The sequence below is a fragment of the Pseudophryne corroboree genome, chromosome 3 (genome assembly GCF_028390025.1).
Source record: "Pseudophryne corroboree isolate aPseCor3 chromosome 3, aPseCor3.hap2, whole genome shotgun sequence".
In the NCBI taxonomy this organism is placed as follows: domain Eukaryota; kingdom Metazoa; phylum Chordata; class Amphibia; order Anura; family Myobatrachidae; genus Pseudophryne; species Pseudophryne corroboree.
The window spans coordinates 548,207,899-548,223,477 of NC_086446.1; the positions used below are offsets into that span (position 1 = coordinate 548,207,899).

At 47.2% G+C, this 15,579-nt stretch overlaps 1 protein-coding gene across 1 annotated transcript in view; it reads right to left on the reverse strand.

Annotated features, from left to right (window-relative positions):
• The window catches only part of LOC135056290 (nicotinamide N-methyltransferase-like), a 40,280-nt gene that overhangs the window by 12,527 nt on the left and 12,174 nt on the right, over positions 1–15,579 (reverse strand). The window contains exon 2 of the mRNA XM_063961245.1: positions 9,058–9,265. Within this exon, the coding sequence (XP_063817315.1) occupies positions 9,058–9,265 (208 nt within the window). The remainder of the gene's footprint in view (positions 1–9,057; positions 9,266–15,579) is intronic.

The window sequence follows — 15,579 nt, forward strand, 5'->3', positions numbered from 1 at the left end:
AAGACATCCACTGCTTTCTCACTGAAGACGTCAGTGAATTCCTGATAGGCCTCCGGAAGTTCAGACTGAGACTTTACACTTGAAGACTTTATTGGAAACACTTGAGCTAGACAAGACTGATGAAAGGAGGAACTCCATGCTGTTAACTGTAATGTAGACCAGTCAAATTGCGGATTGTGCAGTTGGAGCCAAGCCATACCCAGTACAATCTCGTAGCCCGCTTTAGGTATAACCAGGAACTCAATGAGCTCAGAATGCAGGAAGCCTACTCCCAGAACTACCGGCTTGGTTTGCTGAAAGATGGAACCTTCAGGAATATGGCTTCCATCCACGGCCGTGAGATAAACTGGACGACACAGCTTAGACACTGGGAGATGTAGTCTATCCACTGCAGCTAGCGTGATAAAATTCCCAGTAGCACCACAATCCACTAAAGCAGACAAAGACTGGAGTCCCTCTGACCTTTCCAAGGTGACAGGTAATATAAGATCTTGAAATGAAGGAGCTTTATTCAAGGTCTCTAACTTGACTCCTCCTCTGGCGTCTCCCGACCGAGCAGGGCAGGAACCAATCAGATGACCAGCAGCAGCACAATAGAGACACAGTCTTTCCCTTAATCTTCTGGTCCGCTCCTCAGGTGTTAAACGAGGTTTGTTTACCTGCATGGGTTCATCAGTAATAATAGGTAAAGACTGTCCAGGAGGCATAGCTCGGTGCTTGCGAAGATCACCTCGAGAGCGTTCACAGGCTCGCTCGCGTAGACGTAGATCCAACTTGACACATAGGGAAATTAGAGCTTCCAGTTGCTCTGGTAAATCTCGAGTAGTCAACTCATCCTTTATGCGGTCAGACAGACCATGCCAGAAGGCGACAACCAATGCCTGGTTGTTCCACTTCACCTCTGATGCCAATGTCTGGAATTGGATAATGTACTGACCCACAGTACGTGTTCCCTGGCGGATCTGAAGGAGGTCAGAAGAAGCAGAGGTCGTACGCCCATGTTCGGCAAAGATGCGTCGGAATGCGGCAACAAATTCAGTATAGTTGTTCAATATTGCATCTGCTCGCTCCCACAGTGGAGAGACCCAGTTCAGAGCAGAGCCAGCTAGAATAGAAACAATATAAGCAACCTTTGTTCTAGGTGTTGGAAAGTTCTGTGGCTGCAATTCAAACTGAACTTCACATTGATTTAGAAATCCACGACACATCTTAGAATTACCATCAAATTTACTCGGAGTAGGAAGATGGATGTGAGACATTGGAACAGAAGCAACTGGAGGGCTGGAAACTGAGGAACAGGAACTGTAACTGAAGAGGACACTGGGGAAACTGGAATTGGAAGTGATTGTTGCAGAGTATCTAAACATAAAGACATTCCTTGCAAGAATTGCATAATCTGCTGCTGCGCAGCCTCTTGACCATCCAGTCGTGACACTAGGTCCTGGAGTGTCCCTGACCCCACACTCTGACCACCGTCCGGGTCCATGGGCCTCGGACAAACTGTCAGGTCTCTGGGTTTGTCTGTCCCCGGCGGGGGCGCTAGTGGGTCAGTGTTGGTATGATGGATTAAACGTGGAGGCAATATAAAAAGTCCTGCGCATAGGCGCTGATGTTTTATTATTACTGAGCAGATGGAATAACAGAGAGTGAACAGAAAACCGGTAATGGAATGACAATGGTTGATAACTGAATTTAAATAGCTGAGGTCTCTTGCAAAGGAAATATGAAAACAACAATACTGAAGGCAGATGATATAACTAAAGTCCAGTAGTACTTGATAGCACACAGTCTCGGTATAACATAAGATAAAGTAACTTGAAAGGCAGAACTCCAATATGTATAAGAAACACTCAGTCTCTATAAAGCACACAAGTCCAGATAGCTTTACTAGACTCAAGCAGGAAACAGTCTCTAAGCCATTGGTAGTAATACTGCTGAGAGGCACAGATGAAATACTGATAGCCAGTGCACAAGTAAGATGGTAATATGAACACCTGAGGAGAGTCTCTGCTGCTGGTGATTGTGCCATGGTAACATCCACACAGGCTGGACATCAGCACGCAGCAAAACCCACACAGGACCAGACTTCAGGAGTACTCAGCAATGTGGAAGAGAACGCTCGCAGTTACTACACCCATGCAGCCGCAACTGGGGCCATGACCTCCGGAGGCCCGCACACCAGCGCGTGGTAAGTGAGACGTAGCAGAGCGCCGATTCCTGACACCACTCTTGGAATGAAGATTGCTGACAGAGCGCTTGTATGCCTTTCCGGCCAACGGAGCACCTTTGTGGCCTCTGCCATAGCCGCTCTGCTCTTCGTTCCGCCCTGGCGGTTTATGCACGCTACAGCTGTTATGTTGTCTGACTGAATCAAAATGGACTGATTGCGAATAAAATGTTCTGCTTGCAGAAGGCCGTTGTGAATGGCCCTTAACTCCAGATCGTTTATGTGTAGACACATTTCCTGGCTTGACCATCTTCTCTGGAAACTTTCCCCCTGTGTGACTGCTCCCCATCCTCAGAGACTCGCATTCGTGGTCACTAAGATCCAGTCCTGGATCCCGAACCTGCATCCCTCTAGGAGGTGAGAGCTGTGCAGCCACCACAGGAGTGAGACTCTGGTCTTGGAAGACAGGGTTATCCTTCAGTGCATGTGCAGATGGGACCCGGACCACTTGTCCAACAGGTCCCACTGAAACACTCTGGCATGGAATCTGGCATGGAATCTGCCAAACTGAATGGCCTCGTAGTCCGCCACCATCTTCCCCAGCAACCGAGTGCATTGATGGATCGATTCTCTTGGCGGTTTCAAGATTTGTTTGACCAGGTTCTGAATTTCCAGAGCCTTTTCCACTTGAAGAAAAACTCTCTGTAATTCTGTGTCCAGAATCAATCCCAAAAATGGCAGCCGTCTCGTCGGAACCAACTGTGATTTTGTCAACTTTAGGAGCCAACCATGTTGCTGCAGAATTGTCAGGGATTGCATATTGTTCTGCAGTAATTGTTCCCTGGATCTCACCTTTATTTGGAGATCGTCCAAGTACGGGATAATTGTGACTCCTTGCTTGCGTAGGAGAACCATCATTTCGGCCAATACTTTGGTGAAAACCCTCGGAGCCGTGGACAGACCAAATGGCAACATCTGAAATTGGTAATGACAATCCTAAACTGCAAACCTCAGGTAAGCCTGATGTGGGGGATAAATGGGAACATGTAAGTAGGGGTGTAGTACTGCTGACCGGCGGTCAGGAGACCGCCGGTCAGCTTACCGACGCCGGGATCCCGGCAGCATACGGACGCCGGGATCCCGGCGAGGAGGGGCGAGTGGAAATAGTCCCTGTTGGTCGGCATGCCGACCATCGGGATAGTGACCCGTCGGGCTGGTGGAGGAGGTCATGTGACTGTCGGTCAGCTGACCCCGCGGTCACATGAATACCACCCGTAAGTAGGCATCCTTTATGTCTACCGACACCATAAAACCCCCTTCCTCCAGACTGGAGATCACTGCCCGGAGAGATTCCATCTTGAATTTGAATTTTTTTAGGTAGAAATTGAGGGATTTAAGGTTCAGGATTGGTCTGACTGAGCCGTCTGGCTTCGGGACCACGAACAGGCTCGAATAAAAGCCTTCTCCCTGTTGTGATGGGGGAACCCCGACAATGACCTGATTGTGACCCAATTTTTGTATTGCGGTGCATACCACCTCCCTGTCTGGAAGAGAAGCTGGTAAGGCCGATTTGAAAAATCGGTGAGGGGGAACATCATGAAACTCCAGTTTGTACCCCTGGGACACTATTTCCAAGACCCATGAGTCCAGGGCCGAACGAGCCCAGAACTGACTGAAGAGCCTGAGACGTGCCCCCACCGGTGCGGACTCCCGCAGATGAGCCCCAGCATCATGCGGTGGACTTGGCAGAAGCCGGGGAGGACTTCTGCTCCTGGGAACTGGCCACAGCCGGTGATCGTTTACCTTTTCCCTTTCCTCTAGTAGCAAGGAAGGAAGACCCTCGGCCCTTTCTGTATTTATTGGGCCGAAAGGACTGCATCTGATAGTGGCGTGCTTTCTTTTGTGGTGCAGGCACATAAGGTAAAAATGATGACTTACCCGCGGTAGCCATAGATATCAAATCAGCGAGGCCGTCACCAAACAATACACCACCTTTATACGGTAGCTTTCTTAGAGTCAGCATCAGCATTCCATTGATGAATCCACAATGCTCTCCTAGCTGAGACTGCCATGGCATTGGCCCGTGATCCCAAGAGGCCAATATCTCTCGCAGCTTCCTTTAGGTAGACTGCTGCGTCCCTGATATGCCCTAGTGTCAAAAGAATGCTATCCCTATCGAGGGTATCCATTTCAGATGACAAGATATCTGCCCATTTTGCGATAGCACTACTCACCCACGCAGATGCAATGGCTGGTCTGAGTAGCGTACCCGTGGTGACATAAATGGATTTCAATGTATTTTCCTGTCTACGATCCGAAGGATCTTTTAGGGCTGCCGTGTCAGGAGACGGAAGAACCACCTTTTTGGACAGCCGTGACAGAGCTTTGTCCACAATGGGGGGTGACTCCCATTTTTCCCTATCCCCAGAGGGAAACTGATACGCCACTACAATCCTTTTGGGAATCTGAAACTTTTTTTCAGGATTTTCTCAAACCTTTTCACAAAGCGTGTTCAGTTCATGAGAGGGAGGAAATGTTACCTCCGGTTTCTTCCCTTTATACGTACAGACCCTAGTATCAGGAACAGTAGGGTCCTCAGTGATATGTAATACATCTTTTATAGCCACAATCATGTACTGAATGCTCTTTGCCAGTTTTGGACCTAATCTGGCATCACTTTAGTGTCCGTGTCGGAATCCGTATCTGCCAGCTGGGCAAATGAACGTTTTTGTGACCCCGAGGGGGTCTGGACTTGAAACAACACATCCTCTACGGATTTCTTCCAAGCCTGGTTCTGGGACTCAGATTTATCCAATCTTTTATTTATCAGAGCCACATTAGCATTCAGGCACTCAAAACATTCACCCAATCCGGTGTCGGCGGTGCCGACAGGGTCACTCCCACAGCCGTTTGTGTCCCTAACATAGTCTCCTCCTGGGAAGAGCACTCCGCCTCAGACATGCCGACACACGTGCACCCACCACACGCAGACACACTTGGCCTATAGGGGAAAGACCCACAGTAAAGCCTCTCAGAGAGACACAGAGGGAGTATTGCCAGCCCACACCCCAGCGCCTAATCCCGGACTGAAAACACCTCAGAGAATGTCCCAGACCTGCAGCGCTTTTATAAGTTACATATAATGCACCAAAACAACTGTGCCCCCTCCCCCCCGTTTTGCACCCTGTTACTTGTACAGCAGTGTGAGAAGGACCAGCGTTTCTGCAGCCTTGTGAAGAGAAAATGCCCCCCACGGCCTTGCACCCTGTAGTGCCGCTGTGTGTGGGAGCATGGCGCGCAGCGTGCGATCGCTGTGCGGTACCTCAAAGCTGTCACTGAAGTCTTCTGATCTTCTTCTACTCACCTGTCTTCTGACTTCTGGCTCTGCAAGGGGGGTGACGGCGGGCTCTGGGAACGAGCATCTAGGCGTACCTAGCGATCAGACCCTCAGGAGCTAATGGTGTCCTGTAGCCAAAGAAGCAGAGCCTTTAAACTCACAGAAGTAGGTCTGACTTCTCTCCCCTAAGTCCTATGAAGCAGGGAGACTGTTGCCAGCAGTTCTCCCTGAACATAAAAACCTAACAAAGTCTTTTTCAGAGAAACTCAGTAGAGCTCCTCAGAGTGCATCCAGTCTGCCTGGGCACAGATTCTAAACTGGAGTCTGGAGGAGGGGCATAGAGGGAGGAGCCAGGTCACACCCCTTTGAAAGTCTTAAAGTGCCCATGTCTCCTGCGGATCCCGTCTATACCCCATGGTTCTTAAAGTGTCCCCAGCATCCTCTAGGACGTATGAGAAATAATCATGTTTGACAGAATTGTGTTTTCTGATGGTCTATTTATGCAATAGTGTCCAATTGTGTGCAAGTTCAGTCATGTTGTACCCAAATTCAATCCACCTGCCTGTTTTTTGCAGAAGCCTGCACAGATCAGTGTGATCTGTGCGGTGCTTCTCTGTGTGTAAATGTAAAGAAAGTGTTATAAATCAGAAGAAAAAAACAACATTGCTTGGGTCCCCCCCCGCCTCCTCCTCCCCCACAAAAGCATAACCAGCGTCGGGACAAATAGCCGTCCCTGGTCCTATAATCCAGAGAAAAAAAATGTGCAGGGGTTGTCCATATTTAAAGAACCACCACTGGGCTCAACTAGCAGAGGATAATGCCACAGCCACTGGAGACACTTTGCGGGGTCACCCCAAATGAAAGTTTACATGGGCCATTGTTTTAAATACACTTACTTGGTTAGAAGACACTGCTTCTAACTACTGTAGAGAGAGAGGGAGATTAATAAGATATCAGGGCATATGATATGTGATCATGCTGTCACAGGCAACAAGGCTGTGTTACCTATTTACAGAGAAGAACTATGACAAGGATACATTTCAGAATGTAACATACAGTATAATGAGCAACCACAACAATCAGTAGCAGATCTTGCCACGGGCACACGGGACTTTTGCCCGGAGGGCGCCGCGCCATGGCAAGATCCGCTAGTGTTGGTCAGTGCCCCCCGGTGCTGTGAAGGAAACTAGACGGGTAGATGCTACCCGTCTAGTTTCCCTTCGTGTAGAGGACCTTTGCTGTGTGGTGCGCGATGACATCATCATGCACCGCACAGCAATGTGAGACTGGCACATAGACGCTAGAGGTCATAATTGACCTCTAGTGTCTATGCTGTGCTATGGGAGAGACGTCATGACGTCTCTCCCATAGATCCGAGGAGCGGTGCGGCGGAGGACAGAAGCAGTCGGGAATCAGGAGCGGAGATAGTAAGTATTAATTTTTATTTTTTTTTATTTTTTTTAAGCGGCGCTACTCTACAGGGGGCACAAATGGGGGCAAAACGCTACAGGGGACACATATGGGGCAAAACACTACAGGGGGCACATATGGGGTCACAACTCTACAGGGGACACAAATGGGGGCAAAACGCTACAGGGGACACATATGGGGCAAAACACTACAGGGGGCACATATGGGGTCACAACTCTACAGGGGGCGTAATGGACAACGCCCCTGTATGAAGCCACGCCCCTGTTTTTGCTCAGGGCGCCACAAGGGCTAGAACCGGCCCTGACAACAATACATGTGACTCTTTCAATTCTGATCACAGACTTCCAGCAATCAGATTAGTAACAAATACCCAGTTCATTGAGAGCAAGATGCAGAGATAATGTAATGGGAGACCAGAGCGACATCAATGGTCATATGCAGTATTCAACAAACAGTAGTACACAGTAGTAAACAGGCAATGGAGGAATGCATGGTGAGGGCAGATCAGGTTGTACATAGTAATATCAAGCAGGCAGACGGAAATATGGAGAAAGAAGACAGAATGAACATGGGCCCTCATTCCGAGTTGTTCGCTCGGTATTTTTCATCGCATCGCAATGAAAATCCGCTTAGTACGCATGCGCAATGTTCGCACTGCGACTGCGCCAAGTAACTTTGCTATGTAGAAAGTAATTTTACTCACGGCTTTTTCATCGCTCCGGCGAACGTAATGTGATTGACAGGAAATGGGTGTTACTGGGCGGAAACACGGCGTTTCAGGGGCGTGTGGCTGAAAACGCTACCGTTTCCGGAAAAAACGCAGGAGTGGCCGGAGAAACGGTGGGAGTGCCTGGGCGAACGCTGGGTGTGTTTGTGACGTCAACCAGGAACGAGAAGCACTGAACTGATCGCACAGGCAGAGTAAGTCTGGAGCTACTCTGAAACTGCTAAGTAGTTAGTAATCACAATATTGCGAATACATCGGTCGCAATTTTAAGAAGCTAAGATTCACTCCCAGTAGGCGGCGGCTTAGCGTGTGTAACTCTGCTAAATTCGCCTTGCGACCGATCAACTCGGAATGAGGGCCATTGGGTCTGTACAAGGTAATTATGAACAGGCAGATGGAGCAGGGCAGAACAAGTTCAGTTCAGAGCAGGCACGCATGTTAATTACCTAGCACTGACCAAGGTAAAGTGTCAATGTAAGTTAATGACAGCATTTCTTATTGTACATGATATGAATTATGTGTGCGCTGCATTTAGGGGGTAATTCAGATTTGATCGCTGCTGTGCGTTTTTGCACAGTGGCCGATCAGGTCATAACTGCACATGTGTATGCACCGCAATGTGCATGAGTGTCGGACAGCAACAACGGGCATTGCCTGTCAGCGACGGGATGGTGCAAAAAAATCAGATCACACGAGCGTTTGCAAGGTGATTGATAGGAAGAGGCCATTTGTGGGTGGCAACTGAGCGTTTAATGGGAGTGTTCTGGAAAACGCAGGCATGCCCAAGCGTTTTCAGGGAGGGTATCTGACGAGAGCTCCGGCCCCGATTAGCCCGTTCTCTTCGCACTGGAGGAGTAAGTCCTGGGTTGCACACAGACTACACAAAGTGGATTTTTACAGTTCAGCTACACATGCGACCGCACACTTCCACAGCAAATTTACACTCCCCCTGGGGGCGGCGGCTATCTGATCGCAGGACAGCAAAATTAGCAGCCCAGCGATCAGGTCTGAATTAGGCCTTTAGTCTGAATTTAATGACCTTATGATGTTACCTTTTTGACTATTGATGCAAAAAAGTTATAAAGATATTATCTTTAACAGTTCTTTAAATATGTATTTACAACACTTGTAAAACAGTATATTTAATCTAATACAATAGCCAAACTGACTTAGAAAAACATTGCAGTGCTGCATGCAAGCTCTTCAGTTCAGTGAGTCCTAGTTCTAAGCTGTAAAGGTTACGATTGTTATGGAAATTCCTAAATTCCACCAATTGTTATGGAAATTCCTAAATTCCATTCTAGATAAGAATAATGAGCCTTATTTATATAAAAGAAATGCTGCTCTGGGATGTAGTCTGAGCCACAGTGTGGCATGTTGTGCATTGCGCTGTACCTGTCTCCTTCCAGGTGACACACATATTTCCCAATTGCACTCCAATCAAATGCTCCAGGTTGATTCATGAGCCATAGATTAAACTCCTCTCGGTTTTTATCAGTAAAGTCAGAGACAATGATGTCCTTAAAGGCTTCACATGCTGACAGGAGCTGGTAGATGGTTGGACCGGTCCCGATATCTATTAGAGTTTCACCTTTTACTTTACCTGCACATGAAAAATGTAAGTAAAAGAAAACGTTCATATATATATATATATATATATGGATGCAAATATTTTACTTCATATCTACTAAACTGAATAGCTGTGTGTTGAGAAAAACCTTCCAAATTGCTTGACAAACTGCTTGTGAACAGAGTCATTTATCAAAAGTAAGCAATGGACTTCTTCCCCCTCCCACCACAGCAACCAGTTTGTTTGTACTGTCACTTCACTTTCATTAACAACAACCCCCCCCCCCCACGACCATCAATACTTATCTTTCAACATTGATCATCCCTCTAGCTCTTCCCACTTTCATTTGGCTACTCTCACTAAGCAAAATGTTGCATCAGCTATACCTTGGACATTCTTCTCTCCATCACCGACCTCTCTTGCACTACCACATCTTTCTGCATTAATGACCATGCCATCACCTCTTTCCTCAACCAAAGTTGTAGCTATCAGCATAGGTCAGTGCCTCTTCAGTTGGTATTACATTTCACCCTGCTATCTCCAAATATACTCTTGCTCCATCTACAGTTTTGCATTTTTCTCTCTAAGCAGTTATACTGTCTCATATTTCCTCCCACTAGACCTCCAAAATGTATTCTATACACAACATTGAGCCCATCTCCACTCCTACCTCTCCCACTTTATCTGACATTCTCACCTTCTCTTTCTTCCCACCCAGTCTCAGGGCTTAAAGAACATGCCCTTCTTCCTCATCTCCCCTCTATAATCAACCCCTGATCCCCTCACCTCCTCCAGTCCCTCCATTATAATGGCTGCTCTCCTTTGCTGACAGTGGCTTACCAAATTCTTGATATTTAGCTGCTCCCTACACTAAGGACCTTTGCTCACCAACCTGACCTTTGCTCACCACTAAGACAGGTTTGGAAGGCTTCAATGTAAAGAAACCTAAACCATGCCTTAAAATAGGTACTATCACAGTCCCTTGGTGTTCTTGGAAGACACATACAGTTGTACGTCTCTCCTTTCAAGATAATCCTACTACAATAATTTACTTCCTACCAAAATTTAAACCATAAATCTGTAGCTGCAAAGTGTGATGGTGATGTAGTCATGTGACCGGCAGTCGGGATCCCGCCGGTCACTATACCGATGCCGGAATCCCAAACTCTGGCCAGCCCGACAGTCAGCATGCCGACTAACAGGGACTATTTCCACTTGTGGGTGACAACGATACCCATACAGTGGGAACAGAATCTGTGGCGAGCACAGCAAGCCCACAAGGCGCTCTGCTGCACTCACCCCCTGCCGGCATTCTGGTGGCCGGGATCCCCGGGTCGGTATGGTGACCTCCAGGATCCCAAATGCCGGTCACCTGATAGCAACCTGGATGGTGCTATATGCAATCCCGCTATTTCTGGTCATCATCGCACATGCACAACAAGGCTGCCAAGGAGCAAATTATGTTTCGCATCAGTACTATGCTGATGTGATACAGGAGGTGCTTAGATCGATGGAGGGGTAACTTTATGTAGGATTCATATATTTTTTTAACAAAAAAATTAATGTTGAGCAGACTGTAATCCTGAGTGCATCTTAGACAGGTTCAGTGACCATCATTATCATCTGCTTGCTACCCGCACCAAAAGATTGACCACCCACTAGTCTCCCCCATCCATGTCCACCTATCAGATGGCCATACAATGATTTTATTCATGACAACATGATTTTAGTGTACTTTGGTCACATCTACACTCCCCATCCAACTCGGTCTAGACCAAATGCAAAGCTTGGCCAAGGACAGGGCAAAATACAGTATCTCCAGAAAGTATTCACAGTGCTTCACTTTCTTCCACATTTTGTTATGTTACAGCCTTATTCCAAAATGGAATACATTCATTTTTTACCTAAAAATTCTATACACTGTTGCCCAGTTCACTAACAACGAAAAGAAAGGAGCAGCTCATTTCAATTGACATGTAGCACACCAGCAAAAGTAAAAAAGTGGCCCCCAGCAATTAATATGCCGCGTACCCAATCAGGAACCACAATTACTGAACCCTCTACTAATCAAACAACACTGGACACTAGAAGTAAGAAGCACGGAAACACCCACCACTCACAACTCCCAGAAGAATACCTGTATCGGTTGAAACGCGTTGGAGGAGAAAATTACTGCTACACAAAGTCAGGGCCGAAGCTAGGATTTACGGCACCCGGGGAAGACAATAATTTAGCGCACACCCCACCCCCTCCCAAAATAAATAAATAATAATAAATAAAATAAAAAAACAATTATAATAATACAAGTAAATAAATAGATAAAAAATAGAATAAATAAATAACAAAAAACAACAACAAAATTCAAAACTATACCAACCTTGTTCTCATTACAAAGTACAGTAATACCACTCATTAACAGAGGAGAAGGGGAGAGAGATATGGAAGAAAGGAGAGGGAGAGATAATATGCTCCATAATATCCCTCAGACAAGCAGACCCCAGTAAAACACACACAGTATGTATATATATATATATATATATATAGATAGATAGATAGATAGATAGATAGATAGATAGAACAAATACTCTCCCTCTGCGCTAGTGAATTAACTCAATTAAGACCATCACTTTAATTGATACATGGGCAATTTAATGAAGGCAGCCTAATTCAACTAAGTTCCCTGTTAGGAGGAACTGAAGATAAAAATGTATGACAATAGGAGAATCGGCGCCAAAGGGTCATATCATGGTGTAATGGTTAGCATTACTGCCTCACAGCACTGAAGTCATGGGTTCGATTCCCACCATGGCCCTAACTGTGGGGAGTTTGTATATTCTCCCCGTACTTGCGTGGGTTTCCTCCGGGTACTCCGGTTTCCTCCCACAATCCAAAAATATACTGGTAGGTTAATTGGCTCCCAACAAAATTAACCCTAGCATGAATGTGTGTGCGTGTACATGTGATAGGGAATATAGATTGTAAGCTCCACTGGGGCAGGGACTGATGTGAATGACCGAATATTCTCTGTAAAGCGCTGCGGAATTTGTGTGCGCTATATAAATAACTGGTAATAAATAATAAATAAATATCAACAACTAGTTTTTAACCCTTAAATGGTTACAATATTTAAAACATATTGATAACATGTTCCATCATAAAAAATCTATTAAAACAAACTCAATGTCAGAATTAATACAGAGGAGATGTGTTATTCCACACTTTTAGCAGTATGACTTTTAGCGTTGAAAACAATTGTAGGTGATTCACAATCGTCTCCTCCTTCTCCTTAATGTTGGTTCGGAGATAGCATCACAATAAAGATAACATAGAATATATATATATATATATATAGAGAGAGAGAGAGAGAGAGAGAGAGAAAGATTTTATATATATATATATATATATATATATAAAATCTCTCTCTCTCTCTCTATATATATATATATATATATATATATCTATATATATAAATCTGTAGCTGTCACAGTGGTATAAATAAACAGTCTCAGCATTATATATTAAGGCAATATCTATAAACTTACACTAGTTTACATGAGCTGCAGGGGTTTACACCAGAGCGCGCGCGCGCGTGCGCGTGCGTGTGTGTGTGTTTTACCTCCAGTCCTCTCACTCTTTAATCAGATGGAGGTGAAGGGTACTGGGCTGCTTGAATCAATCACTGCTGGTGTCAGCGACTCAGCGCTGAATGCAGGGCAGCATGGGGCTGGAGAAAGCTCAGCAGCCAGTCACAGCTAGGGCGGGTAGCTTCGCAGCTCTGGATAGCCGACTACTGCAGCTCCAGTGGCGGCCATCTCTCTGCAGGGTGAAATGCCTCATGGGATTTGTGGTCTCTCTGTTACAGCTCCAAGTCTAACCAGTAACAGATATTACTACAAATCCCATGTTCCTCCCCTTCCTTCTTTTGCTGTATCAGACGTAGCCGGATCCCAGCACCCTTTCCAATCCTGCGCCCGGATCACTTGCCCCCATAGCCCCCCGTATTTACCCTGTACTTGTCCTATATTGTCATCAACTGCTTTGGCATGCGGTGAGGTTAGTGGCTGGTGAGGAACTACCATAATGTCTGCCGAATCCTGACGATGACCCCTACCACCGCCGAGCCAACCCCCGCTACTGCCTCTGAGCCGATGCCCGCTGCCACGTCAATTGCTTACAAACTCGGCCACCATCAACTGACCAAGCCCTCCGCCACTAATTTGCATCTCAGTCCGATGCCGCCAATGCCCGCTTCCTGCCTATCATAAAAAAATAAAAATTAGTGTTTGGGGCTGGTAAGGGAGTGGGAGGAGGACATGAATGCAATTTTGTTGTCCAGGGCTTCCAGTAACTTGATGGAGAAGGGTCTGAATGGGTTAAAAAAAAATAAAAAAAAATGTGTGAGGTCCTTCCTCCTAAGTATAACCAGCCTCGGGCTCTTTGAGCCAGTCCTGGTTGCTTAAATACTGGGGGGGGAAATGGACAGGGGTTCCCCGTATTAAGACTCTTAGTCCGGTCCTGGTTCCAAAAATACAGGGGACAAAAGATGTAGGGGTACCCTGTATTTTTAAAACCAGCACCGGGCTCCACTAGCCAGGGACATAATGCCACAGCCGGGGGACACATTTATGTAGCTCCCTGCGGCCGTGGCATTACCCCCCCAACTAGTCACCCCTAGCCGGAGTTCCCTGGAGGAGTGGGGACCCCTTAAATCAAAGGGTCCCCCCCCCTTCAGGCACCCAAGGGCCAGGGGTGAAGCACAAGGCTGTCCCCAGAACCCCTGGGCGGTGGGTACCAGGCTGATAGCCATAAGTGTGTAAAAAATAATATTGTTTTTTGTTGTGGAACTACAAGGGCCAGCAAGCCTCCCCCACTTGCTGGTACTTGGAGAACCTAAAGTACCAGCATGCGGGGAAATAACAGGTCCGCTGGTACCTGTAGTTCTACAACAAAAAAATACCCAAAGAAAAACACAACACACACACCGTGAATGTAAAATTTTATTATAACACACTTACACACTCACACATACTTACCTACATCCCACGCCGGTCACATCCACTTGTCCATGTAGAATCCAATAGGGGGACCTGTAAAAATTAGAGAGATTACTTACCTACATCCCACGCCGGTCATGTCCACTTGTCCAGTAGAATCCAATAGGAGTACCTGTAAAAATGAGAGAGATTACTTACCTACATCCCACGCCGATCACGTCCACTTGTCCATGTAGAATCCAATACCTGTAAAATAAGTAATTTACACATAAAAACTTCAATCCATAGGAGGGGGGGAAAGGAGAGGGAGAGAGGGAGGGAGAGAGGGGGAGGGGGAGAAGGAGAGAAGGTGAGAGGAAGAGACACACCTGCCTGCTGGTGCTGTGTGTGGACGGAGCTGCTGGAGGAGGACAGGGCAGAGCCGCACAGAGGAGAGGTGCCCGTCAGCAGGGGGAGGGGAAGGAGCTGCCGGACAATGACAGGGGAGAGCCGCACAGAGTTGAGACCCCTGGTTCCTGTGAGCGAGAGGGGAGGATGGAGCCGCCGGACAATGACAGGGGAGAGCCGCACAGAGATGAGACGCCTGGTTCTTCTGAGCGGATGGGGGGGGACGGAGCCGGCGGGGATGACAGGGGAGAGCAGCAGCCACTGCAGAGCCACCGCTGCTCCCGTCCCAACTTCCGCCTCGCGCCACGTCTGGGTGATTGGACAGCGGACATGGGGGTGGTGTCCCTGTCAGCAAGGCACTTTTTTCAGTGCCGCTTTCTCCATGTTTTTCAATGGGCTTTCTCATACGTCCTAGAGGATGCTGGGGTCACCATTAGAACCATGGGGTATAGACAGGATCCGCAGGAGACATGGGCACTTTAAGACTTTCAAAGGATGTGAACTGGCTGCTACCTCTATGCCCCTCCTCCAGACTCCTGTTTTAGAATTGTGCCCAGAGAGACTGGACACACTACAGGGGAGCTCTACTGAGTTTCTCTGAAAAAGACTTATGTTAGGTTTTTTATTTTCAGGGTGTCTGCTGGCAACAGTCTCCCTGCTTCGTGGGACTTAGGGGAGAGAAGTATGACCAACTTCTAGTGAGTTCAATGGCTCTGCTTCTGGCTGACAGGACACCATTAGCTCCTGAGGGTGCTGATTGCTGGGTACGCCTAGATGCTCACTCCCACAGCATGCCGTCACCCCCTTACAGAGCCAGAAATCAGAAGACAGGTGAGTAGCAGAAGAAAAGAAGACTTCAGTGATGTCATTCTGAGGTACCGCGCAGCGAACGGAACGCTGTGCGCCATGCTCCCACACACACAGCACTGCAGGGTGCAGGGCACGGGGGGGGGGGGGGTCCTTCCT